A 12987-nucleotide genomic window follows, 5' to 3' on the forward strand; every position below is an offset into this window, starting at 1 on the left:
AGGTAAGAAATACATTTTGCATCGTGCCTCAGGACACACACACACACACACACAGACACAACTGAAACAAAAATTTGACAAAACACTTCTTATTGTGTGTGAAACAGACTGATGTTTTCTATTCTAGGCTAGTCTAGACAAGTCTTCTTTCTTTTTAAAAATAATGCTGATTGTGGTCCACTAAGTTGATTTCAGGAGATATTAGTGAGCTACAATCTGTAGTTTGAAAATAGTGCTTTACAGTAAGAGTACCTTTAAAGAAAAAGGTAGGTATTTGAGATTTTAGGCTAAAGCCAGCCTAAATATCTGTATCTCTCTATGGAGGCTAATATATCTTAAAGACAATCCAAAAAAGTATGCAATGTGACCTTCTGAATCTTTCTTCAAATGTATTTCCTGGAATTATTCTGTATCATACAATGTCAGCTACCACTCTTGGTTCTCATCTTAACTCTTTAATTTGAATTACCTCTGTTTGTCAGATTGCAAAGCAAGGACTCAGGATATTCTCTTGAAGAGTTCTTTGCTTTATAATAAGGGACTGGCATTGGTCCAGATACCATAGCAGACATTCCTCTGGTTTGAGACAATCCATAGTGTTGAAAGAGTCCTACAAGTGTGTTGAAAGAAGTGTTGGTCATTCTGTGCATATTTTCTAGTTGTTTTCTCTCACTGAGCCCCTAGTTTTGTTTCACACATCAAGAACGTGTCTGTAAAGATAGCTTTATTTAGTGTCTCTACATCTTTGGCATCAGATTTTGCCTTTTTGTTTGTTGTTATTTTAAAAGTCAGTAAACTTTGTAACAATTTCTTCCAATTACCGAAATTATTTATATCTTTTCAGAACAAATCACTTCTCATGTAAAAATTGTTTCTTCATTAACATAGACTCACCTAACATTTTCTTTTTAGGATTAGTTCCCTTTGCATTTATTGTAGAGTGTTAGTAGAAAAAAATGGATCTGACAGTTACACAAACAGCTGTAGTATTTATACCCCTTGAGGCACAAGTAACTCTTTGGTAACTGGTTTTCCTTGAGGCAAAAGTCTTAGTTAATCAAGCTGAGAATCAATCCTCTAAAGCTTGCGCCTGAGGCCAGGTGACCTATGAGTATTTAAACATATACGAGAAATGCACCTCTACGGACAATTATCTAATGTTTATAATTCCTTTAGAAAAAAAAACCATAGTTTTATCTTCTGAAAGAAGATTGTCTTATACTGATATTTAAAAATGCTCTTTGGTGTCACAATTATTTATTATAAATATTCATTAAATAAGTAATGTGTAACCTTCCAGGAATTTTTAATTTGGGAAATTGTCATAGACATTTTTATCTATTTATTTCCCTTACAAATAATTGTATTTTCACTGAAATCAGGTGCATTTAAAAAATTTTGGTAGAAAAGGGAATAGCATTGAAATAGATAAAATAACAAACTGGGTAACTTTTTTTTTTTTTTTTAAGGAATAGGCAAATTTTATTTTTTAAAACAGCCTTATTTAGGTATAATTTGCATACCATAAAAGTTACCTATTTTAAGTGTACAATTCCATGATTTTTAGGAAAGTTACAGAGTTGTGCAAACCACACCACCAGTGTTAGACCATTTCTGTCACCTCAAAACATTCCCTCAAGTCCATTTGCAGGCGTTCCCCATTCTGATCCCAGCCCCAGGCAATCACTGATCTCCTTTATGTGTCTATAAATGTGTTTTTTTCTGGACACTTCATATTAATGAAATCATCTAATATGTAGTCTTTTGCATCTGACTTCTTTCTATTATCAAAATGTTTTTGAGGTACATCCATATTGTAGCATATACCAGTAGTTCATTCTTTTTTATTGCTGAATAGTATTCCACATTCCACTTTTGTTTATCCATTCACCAACTGATAGACATTGAGGTTGTCTCCACTTTTTGGCTATGATGAACAATGCTGCTGTGAATTATCACACACAAGTCTGTGTGAATGGATATTTTTCATTTCTCTTGGGTAGATTCCTAGGAGTATAATTGTGAATAAACTTTTAAGCTTTTTTTTCCTCCCAAAGGCATAGACTATAACATGAAAAAAGGTTTCCTGGTTCGTGTAAGGGAGATTAATATAGAAGTCTTCTGAACTCCTTAGGTAACTTGCTTATTTTAGGAAAGAGCAGCTCAGCTATGTTCTGACATAAATTTCTATCCAAGTGCCCTGAGTGTTAGCTGGAATAAAGTACTGAGTAGATCCTAATCACTACATATATACACTAGATTGTGCTTTAGTAATATTAGTATATTTACTCTTGTTTAAAATCTATTTTAAAATTTTACCAGTATTCTTTTGCTAACCCTCTTGTGCAACTTAAAATTTTTTTGTCTATTTTATGGTACTATATTTGTAAAAGTTCAGTGTATTTTTTTAGTTTACTAGGTAAAGTCACATTTTATTTACAAATCCAGTGGAAAGGATAGTTTTCTCAGCTTTAATCTGCGAAACTTTTACAAATCCATTACCTCCTTATTGTAAATTTGATTACAGGTGTGTTTGAATAAAAATAAACATTAACCTGAGAATAAGAAATCTATCTTAGTACCTTTCCTAATTAGGAGATATTATAAGACATGTATTATATACAATATATAAAGTGCCGTGTACCACAATTTTTGGCACATATGTACATTTTATAAAGGAGAGTAATATCAATTAATTTAAGCTTGTTTCCTGTTTATGATCTTTTTACAATTAATTTTTAAGTTTCAGTATGTGACATAAGTAGATGTTATTGTTACTCTTTTAAGCTAAAAATTCTAACTTTTTACAATGGGAGATTCACAATTTAGGCAAATGCTAGAAATATTTCAATATTCATTTTCATAGTATACATGTTTTCTATTTTAATTTCATAGTTACTATTTTATTCTTCAAAGCATGCTAATAATATTTTTAATTTATGTACTTTTTTTTTCTTCTGGTAATTTAATCATTTTTAGATTTACTTTCCAATGTTTGTATTAGGCTAAATATATTTGATGAATTGCAGACTATAGAATGGAACTCACATAATTATGTAACCATTATTATGTTCATCATGGGCATTTTAAGAAAATCAAATGATGTAAACATGTATTAGGCCATATGTAGAATTGATCAATGTTTTAATTTCTAATTAATAGTTCCATGTGATTTTTTACATTAGTGATATTTTATCATAGAAATTTACTTTTGTATTTTCTTATAGTATTCATACATGTGTACATTTTTTTATGTGTACATTCTTAATCTGATTTTAACAAATTGTTAAGAGCAGTTTGTATGAGCTTAATTATTTTAACAGTGTTATGTGTTAAATATAGAAAAGGCATAACAGTGATGTTTTAAATTTTATGTTGTCAACACAACATTTTTTCCTTAAATAACTTATGAATATAATGTCTGTGTATATTTTAAGAAATCTCTTTATTTTTTCAGTGTTTCAGGAAAGCAGTGATTTATCTTTTAACAGCATATATTCTAAAAAGTGAACTATAATAGAAGCTATCTTCCCTTAAAATGGCCAGTCGTGTGAGCCATAATGTTCATTGATAGTAAAATCAATAGAGCATTGATTCTAAGCTTAATCCTTGGAGACTGTTGTTTAGAGTGGCAGACGTAGCCTAGTAAATACCTAGTTTTGTTTAATGTGTTCAGTGCATAAGGTTTTGCTATCTTGAATTTAACTGTGCACTAACAATTTATATGTGGGGTAGAAAATAGTAGCTATTAACAGACACATAGCATTTCAAAGATGATGGTGATAAAATATTTGATACAAGATTCGCAGCTATGAGCTCAGCTGGGTTTTCTTCCAGTACAGTTTAGATCTAAAACAAATTTAACACTTAGCCATGCTCTTAGGGAATTGTTGCCACTTTCTTAGATGTTCTTTATTAATAGCCACACTTTTTACTTGAAGTTGTTTCATGGGAGAGATTAGCTGAAAATAATTATTTTTATATTCCACCTTTTTTTCTGAACAAATCTGAAGTAGAATGTAGATTCAGAATAAATTCAGGACTTCATTCACTGGACTTCATTCAAATGTTGTAATCTTGCATTATACCACTTGAAACCTTTTTGCCAATCCATTTCTAATCTAAAATGAGTCAGTTTTTACAGAAATAGATTTAAAGATAAATTTTCAAGGACAGGAATGATAACTTTTGATGAAATCATGTTATTGTGTCTTGATATTAGTGTTCAAGAATTGCTATGTAAATATTGAAAAAGAATATTTAACATCAGACTTTGGCCCAGCTACTACACAACCATATTTTAATTAGTAGATTCTTGTATACTACGCAATTTGCCTGCCTTTAAGAGTTTAGTACCACTAATGTCCTTTGCTTTGAACGTTGGTTATTCTGATCTGCCATTATTATTAATAATCTAAGTTGATTCTAAAAGTCACATTTTCTAGATAGCCTGATAAAATATATTTTGAATTTATAACCAATATTTTTTGTACCGAAAAAGAAGTTGCCTGTAATAAATCCTCTGCTTTATTTTTTTAAGCATATCTTCAAGGTATCAATTTAATAACTATCAAAGTAGCTACTGCAGTTGTTGCATTTAAATTGATTTACATGTCAAGACTGGCAGTTTAGCAGCTGCGCTATTATTCCTAGATCGGTCAATTTACTTGAGAAAAACCTACTACTGAGTTCTACTGACCTGCCTGACAATATAGGCCCTATTTCTATTCCTGTAATTAGGCCTGCGACTAACTCAGAATATTTTTAATTAAAATATTTTGGTCAATGTGTTGCACCAAATTAGGCCTTTCAGTGAAGATTTAATTCTGGAAATAGTGTGATTAGAATATTTAATGAGTTGTGTTGAACTAAGATTAACAGGTTGTGTGTTTTGAACATTGTGTGTGACCATTTTGAGTTTTACAATCATAAATGTTATTCCTGATTTTTAACCTTAAAAATGTTTGCATCAATAACTGTCTGATGGGTAAATTTAAATTCAGTTGAAATTTCATTCTAAAGAAAGCAGATTTAAAATGCATTACTAGGAAAGCTGTTATTTGTTATGTTCTTCCCTTTCAGCAAAGCCAAAAAATGAGGAAATTGCCACTTAAATGTTTACAAATAAACAGTTTTATCGAGAAATTGGTTGTTTCCACATCTCCTAATTTGGGAATTTTTTATTCTCTAAAGGAACGTGACCAACATAAAATTTAAAAGTGCTCATTTTATAGGCTCTTTATGTCATTAAGAAGCTTTGATAAAATGATAAATATTTCAACCTTGAACCCTTGTAAAGGGGTGGAAATAAAAGCACTGACTAGAAAATTTATCCTGATTTTGATTCCATTAATATATAATTCATGGTAGCAAATAGAGCTCTTATCTTGATTTTCCCCCATTGAGAGCCTTCCTCTTGTTGCTGACTTTCATGGCGGGACCCCTCTGCAGCCTGCAGTGGAGAGGTGGACTCTGGCTTCTTCAGCCTAGCTGCCATTACCGGAGTCACATCACTGGGGTTTAAACACACAGGGTCTGGGATCCACAGCAGATCACTGTGTGCCTTTTTGAAGGCTGGCTGTGATTGGATACAATGTTTTGATTTATAGGCCATTGTAATGCTGATAATCTATATAAATGTTATCTCTTCTGGAGAAATTCTTTTCTCTTTCCTCTCTTTACATATAAGTACAAATAAAGATTTTTGTTCTTATTTTAAACTCCCTATGAAAAACTGTTATATTTGCTGCTGTAGGTATGATGATATTCTGATCAAAGGACTTCCAGATTGGCGACAGCCTGTATTCTACTACAGGCGGGTGAGAAAAATGAGCAATGCTGAGCTGGCATTACTTTTGTTCATAATTCTCACAGTGGGTCATTATGCTGTGGTTTGGTCAATCTACCTGGAAAAACAGCTGGTAAGTACTGGTAATAAATCACATGATCTAGCCTCCTTAATTTTATATGGAATTTCAGACATTTATTTTTTCAACTGATAAAAATTTCAACTTTTCTGTATATACTCCTTATTCTAATATTTTTTGTACTCAGCATTTAGTATTTGATATGTTTCTATTTCAAGAATCCATGACGTAAGAAGAAAATATGTTTCTTTTTAAAAATGTGGCATATGAGTTTGTTACAAAATTTTGTGAAGGCTCAAATATCTAGCTGAATATTAGAAGGTAGAGCTATGTTTTCTTAATTGTCACCTTCCAGATATACATATTTTTTATGTAAAATGATTTTAGAAATTTTTGTGTCACAGGCCCTTATATAAAGAATGATTATTTTAAAAGCTTTTAACTCAGTAAAACTTGAAATGAGTATAATTTTATAATTTCAGAGATCAGTTGGTTAAAAAACATTACATTTTTCTTAGCCTAATATACTACTACATAGTTTATTCTGCTATAGGCTTTTATTTATATGCTAAAGATAAACATATTTATCAGTATTCATGAATTAGCATCTGTTTACTCATTCTTTTTGAAGTGACATTATTAAAGTTGGATGAATGAGAAAAAGTAAGTTGAATGCCTTCTCTTCTTAGAAAACTTTGATTGCTATGGAGATACACATGACTGACAGTGCTGAGCTTCATGTGTGTTTAAGGACTGGTTACCATGGCAACAGTTATTGTTAAAGATAGATGATTTTACTTAATCATGTTGGACCCTACATACATTTGCATAAATGTTCTTCTATAATGTTTACCCTTCACAGAAGACTCTTGATAACATTTGAAGAGTACATGTTAATGATAATCTGTAACCATAATTTTTTCCACATTAGGATGAACTGCTTAGTAGAAAAAAGAGAGAAAAGAAAAAAAAGACAGGCGGCAAGACTGTGGATGTATTAAAACTTGGTGCTTCAGAAAAAAATGAAAGGTGGGAATATGTAAAAACATTTTATAATTCAAAATTGTTTTAAAATATGTCTTTAATGTGATTCAACTTCATATGTATATCCATTTCAGATATGTTAACATTTACATCTGTATTCTGTTTATAAAAGACTAATAATGTGCCATAGTTTATGAAACACATTCTAATCGTAAGCAAAAGTTCTACAGGTTTTTCCCTTTGTAAAGTGTTCATATATATTTACATAGTTAAACCCCTGAATTCTTGTTATTTGAAAATTTTATACTGAACTTTAGAAACAAAGTATTACTAGAAGAGTCTATCACTGTAGTGTTTAGCTCAGGAGTGACAATATGTAGAGAGACAGTGATATGCAGCACATTCAAAGAGATACTACCATTTCTTCTATTGATTCATAGGAAGAAATAAAGGGTTTAAATAGTTCACACAGCAGGGCAGGAACTGGATCAATGTGAGATGGAGATCAGAGACTATTCTGCCTGTCTTCTGTTCTGATGACATCAGTGAGTAATGCTTCAGTGAACTGCAAATGACATTAATTTTTATGTATTGGTTTGTTTATGCTACAGTCTTCATATCTGCTTGTCAGCACTTAGGGACACTCTGATGATGTTTAGTCTTTTACCGCTGAAGTAATCATAAAGTCTAAGAATTCATTTTGCCAAACTGATGAAAAGTCCAGGTTAGAAACAGGGCTTTTTTTCTTTATCTTTATAACTTGATTACAAGTCCCCTTCCCCAAAATCTTAGCCTAGATTCTCTTACTTATTATACGTAATTGCATTTGTTGTACTAATATATTTTATGATAGAATACATCAGATTAAGTGATAACTGTCATAAATATTTCATTGCAAAACTTCTTCCTTTGTTGAAATAGCCATTCAAAACAGAATTCATGATAATTATAAAAATATTTTTGTCTGTCAACTTTCTTTCTATATTTTGCTTCTTTATTTTTGCTTTTTGTTTTCCCTTTAGATTACTGGTGAAACCACAATGGCATGATTTGCTCCCCTGCAAGCTGGGAATTTGGTTTTGCCTTACACTAAAAGCATTGCCTCATCTAATCCAGGTAAAATGTACCTCTTTCTTATAATATTAGATGCTTTCACTTTAATTATTCATGAAATAATTTATGCCTGCTATTTAAATGCTGAATATACAGTAGATGCTTCCTAATGCTGATTGAATGAATAGTATAAGTATAAACGTAATTTAGAATAGTTCTAAAATTTATTTAGGTATCTATTCCTATAACTATCTCTTTTTTTTTCCCTATAACTATCTCTTACACTGCTTTTATAACACCTTAGAATTCCAAGACACTAAAAAAAAGGAAAAAGCAATACTATCTCTTTTTTTTAACATCTTTATTGGAGTATAATTGCTTTACAATGTTGTGTTAATTTCTGCTGTATAACAAAGTGAATCAGCTATATGTATACATATATCTGTATCCCCATATCCCCTCCCTCTTGCATCTCCTTCTCACCCTCCCTATCCCAGCCCTCTAGGTGGTCACAAAGCATTGAGCTGATCTCCCCGTGGGATGCAGCTGCTTCCCACTAGTTATCTATTTTACATTTGGTAATGTATATATGTCAATGCTACTCTCTCACTTTGTCCCAGCTTACCCTTCCCCCTCCCCATGTCCTCAAGTCCATTCTCTACGTCTGCATCTTTATTCCTGTCCTGCCCCTAGGTTCATCAGAACCTTTTTGTTTTTTTGATTCCATATGTATGTGTTAGCATATGGTATTTTTCTCTTTCTGACTTATTTCACTCTGTATGAGAGACTCTAGATCCATCCACCTCACTACAAGTAACTCAATTTCATTTCTCTTTATGGCTGAGTAATATTCCATTGTATATATGTGTCACATCTTCTTTCTGATAAATTATTATTTTTTTATGGTTTTCAGTTTTATAATTTTTACTTCTTCTTCTTTTTTTTTTTTTTTTTTGTGGTACGCAGTCCTCTCACTGTTGTGGCCTCTCTCGTTGCGGAGCACAGGCTCCGGACGCACAGGCTCAGCAGCCATGGCTCATGGGCCTAGCCGCTCCGCGGCATGTGGGATCTTCCCGGACCGGGGCACAAACCCATGTCCCCTGCATCGGCAGGCGGACTCTCAACCACTGCGCCACCAGGGAAGCCCTACTTCATTTTTTTTAACATCTTTATTGGAGTATAATTGTTTCCAATGGTGTGTTTCTGCTTTATAACAGTGAATCAGCTATACATATACACATATCCTTATATCTCCTCCCTCTTGTGTCTCCCTCCCACCCTCCCTATCCCACCCCTCTAGGTGGTCACAAAGCACCAAGCTGATCTCTCTGTGCTACGTGGCTGCAGCAATACTATCTTTAGGACAGATATAAAAGCAATAAAAATTTAATCATTTAAGGCATATCCAGTAAAAAAGAACAGAGCTCAAATAGTTTGTCACCATATTTTAATAGCATTTAAGTACATAGTGTGAAAAAAAAACACTTTACGTAAGCATTGGTATATTTAAACAAAAATATATATAGCTTTCCATTTTATTTGCAACTTTAAGAGGAGTCAAGATATTCTGTCTTAAACTGGTAATCAAAGTTTCTGTTGCTCGTCAGTCTTCCTCAAACAATGGAATGTACATATCATATTTATATGGCAATTTCTTATTTTTTTATATTTAACATACCAACACATATTCTATTATTGCTTTGCTAATTTTAATTGTTGCATCTGGTTAGAAAATTTCCAACACATAAACAGAATATTTGAAAGAATATATAATAGTTTTGGTGTACAAATTTTTTTTTTTTTTTTTGTGGTACGCGGGCCTCTCACTGTTGTGGCCTCTCCCATTGCGGAGCGCAGGCTCAGCGGCCATGGCTCACGGGCCCAGCCGCTCCGCGGCATGTGGGATCTTCCAGGACCGGGGCACAAACCCGTGTCCCCTGCATCGGCAGGTGGACTCTCAACCACTGCGCCACCTGGGAAGCCCTGGTGTACAAATTTTGAGATTCTTTGAAGTTGTAATTTTGGAGGAAATGTTTCATTTCAGAAAATACAAAGAGCAAGAGAGACAGATAATTTGTTTAATTCTACTCACTTTTCTTCATGTAACAGCTGTTTTTCCTAATTGTTTAAGGAAGTGAATGACTCCAACTTCTGTACTTTATTCCTCTTTTTCCTCTAATAATGAAAATGTTATATTTGAAGGGAAAATGAACTAAAAATTACTAGTGTGTTTCTTTCTAGCCTTTGAGAAATTATTTACCAGTTCTTTTGTCAAAATTGTTTATCTTAATAGTTATTGCCTACAGAATCATATATTTTGTTTATAGTTAATAGAGACAATTGAAGTATTTTGGTAATTTAAAAGCTTTTGTTTTTAAGTTGTTTATTTGAAGTTTTATGTTGTTTATTTGAATAAAAATCCACAGTCCTCATATGCTATGTATGTAAGAGTTAATAAGAGAGAGGGGAAAGTATATTTATCCTACTGATATATTTATGAGAAGATGTGACAGAAAAATATTTTAGGACATGATTTCATATATTTTTTAAAGAATGATTATTTTTTGCCGGCTTTAGAATCTGTGCAAAAGGCAAACCAGAATGTAGGTGAATTTAAAAGTATAGTTATGAGGCAGTATAAATAAAATATCACATAAAATGTCAGTCTGAAACACTTCTTTGTAATTTTAATCTAAGTCATTTGAAACAAAGTTTACTTGGTAAAATTAACATATTTCTTGATTAGCATGGAGTAATTTGCAAAAACAGAATCAATATATTAAGATGGCTTAGATTTACAAGTTATTATTTTGCCTCATCACATTTGTAGAAAGCTTACAAAAATAAGGAATTTTATAAAAACATTTTAGCCTCTGCAGAAACTTTCTTAAACTGTTGAATCAGTTTGAAGTTTAAAGTTTTTCTCATGTTCGCTAACAAAATAATGTAATATAGTAGACTCTGCTACAAATTGTAATAGTGAACATATTTTAGATTGATAAACTTATAGCTTATACTTTCATAAGCATCAGCAAAGCAATACTGAATAGTTGCTGTTAAGATTAGATTGTCTGCTTTTTTTTGTCTGCTTTGACCTTTGCATTAATTTATTATTCATAAAATCGTGTAATGTGAATACATATGCCTTATCTACAACAGTGAAATTTTCATGTGACACTTCTATGAGATCTTCTTAAATAAGGTATTTATGAAATTTAGAGGAAGCCCTTTTTACCCGAAGCAGTCTGTATTAGTAACTGGCCCAGTGGTGATAAAAGAGCCCTCAATATAAAAAAATGATACACGTGACCTTCAACATTTTCTTCACCACTCTTGTGATACAGGGCCATTGTTTTATTTTTAAGTAGGAGTCCTTTTTCTTGCGTAAACCATACCTATCATCTTGGTTTCTTTAAGGACAAATTTCCAGTTGATTTCTCTAAAGAAGAGTTAAACCATACTCTTATGAAGCAATGTAGTTGTGTAAGCCTTAGAGATTTGTATGATATCCATCGCTCAGTCTTTCATCATTGACTTATTTACATCTAGTTAACAGCATTTTTAGCAACTCTTTCATTGAGCTTTCCAAATCATCCACTTGGTTTTCATAGAAACAACTGTCATTTTCTACTCAGTTTTCATCTTTTTAATATTTAATTGAATCGTATAATTACAATAACATGTATCACTGACACAGATAGATTTAAGAGCTAATACAACCAGCTCATATAAGCATACAGTTAGTTAAATAGGTATCAGTTAAGGGAGTTTTACTTCCGTGTGTGAATCCCTTGAATTTCATGGAAAGTTCATTAAAACTGAGCAGCAGATATTCTGTGTAAGTAGGCACCTGTTGGATAAGATGGAGTATCCAAGCTAAAAGTGGGAGATTCAGAGACTTCCAGCAAATGGCCTCACACTAACAGAACTGGTTCCCACCCAAATTTTGTCCTTGTCATATCAACAGCTCTTCATCTTCAACTGTTTTCCTTCCACTCTTCCTCTAAATACCCATTCCTTTATTACACTTCACATGCATATATGGTTGGTTATCTAGTAGGATTTGAAAGAGTGGCAGTTCTGGTTCAGCTTATGCTCCTGAGTTCACTGTTTATTACTTAGTATCTAAGATCCCTAAGAAACTTCCTTGTTGCCTACTTATTTTACCTAAATTCTTTTCTATCCCTCTCCCAAAAAAATTACAGATGAGAATAGTTACATCATAGTTATTTGATGTATAAAACTTCTTCTGGTTATATTTTTAGAAAAACAGTTTAGCAGTTTCAATAAAAATTTATTAAACACAATATCAGAACAGGAGGCTATAGAGATGAATATGCTTTCTTGGACCTTACAGTCAGGTAGAGGTTATATCACATGAATTAAAATAATTGGGACACAGTATGGTATATAAGCTTCATATATGTAGTATAAACAATGACTTCTATAGATGTTCAGAGAAGTAAGATTGTCTCTATTTAGGATAACCAAGGAAAACTGAAAAGAGGAGCCACTTGAATTGAGTCTTGAAAGATGAATAGACACTTGACAGTGAAGTACCCACTCTGTGTACTAGTTTGTATACAAAAATAATTTGATAGATACAGTAACTCCCATATAATCATACGTGTTAGGACTGGAAGAAACCTGAGGAAGACATTGTACAACTGCTTTAAAAAAAAAAAAAGAAAGAAAAAATTCCACGTAGCCCATTGCTATCATCTAAGACTATATCCCAGGTCTCCAGACTCTGAATATAGCCATTTAGGAATTTATACTCTCATAGATAAATCTCACAAATCTATTAAAGGACACTGAGACAGCGGAGTGTTTCCATCGCACATGTCTGTCAACGATACGTGTACATTGTCAGGAATGGGAAAGTTAGAGTACACAGTGGGCAGAAAATACTCCAAGTGGTTCTGTGATCAAGCAGGGCAGAGGTAGAAGTATTTCTTTGATAGCTCCCCTTGCTTTTTGAGAAGGTCTTTATTACCTCCAGCACTGGGTTTTGTTCCTTTCCTTTGTTCTGAAAAATATATTGAAAGCATTATAAGATTTGGTAGGTTAGAAGAATGAGGCC

General features: G+C 32.5%; 1 protein-coding gene across 1 annotated transcript in view; it reads left to right on the plus strand.

Annotated features, from left to right (window-relative positions):
- DNAJC1 (DnaJ heat shock protein family (Hsp40) member C1) overlaps nt 1-12987 on the plus strand; it is a 211211-nt gene that overhangs the window by 75154 nt on the left and 123070 nt on the right. Inside the window, exons 4-6 of the mRNA XM_081229510.1 lie at nt 5756-5921; nt 6799-6896; nt 7874-7967. Coding sequence (XP_081085636.1) covers nt 5756-5921; nt 6799-6896; nt 7874-7967 — 358 coding nt within the window. The remainder of the gene's footprint in view (nt 1-5755; nt 5922-6798; nt 6897-7873; nt 7968-12987) is intronic.

Source organism: Mesoplodon bidens (assembly GCF_964165515.1).
Source record: "Mesoplodon bidens genome assembly, chromosome: 3".
NCBI lineage: Eukaryota > Metazoa > Chordata > Mammalia > Artiodactyla > Ziphiidae > Mesoplodon > Mesoplodon bidens.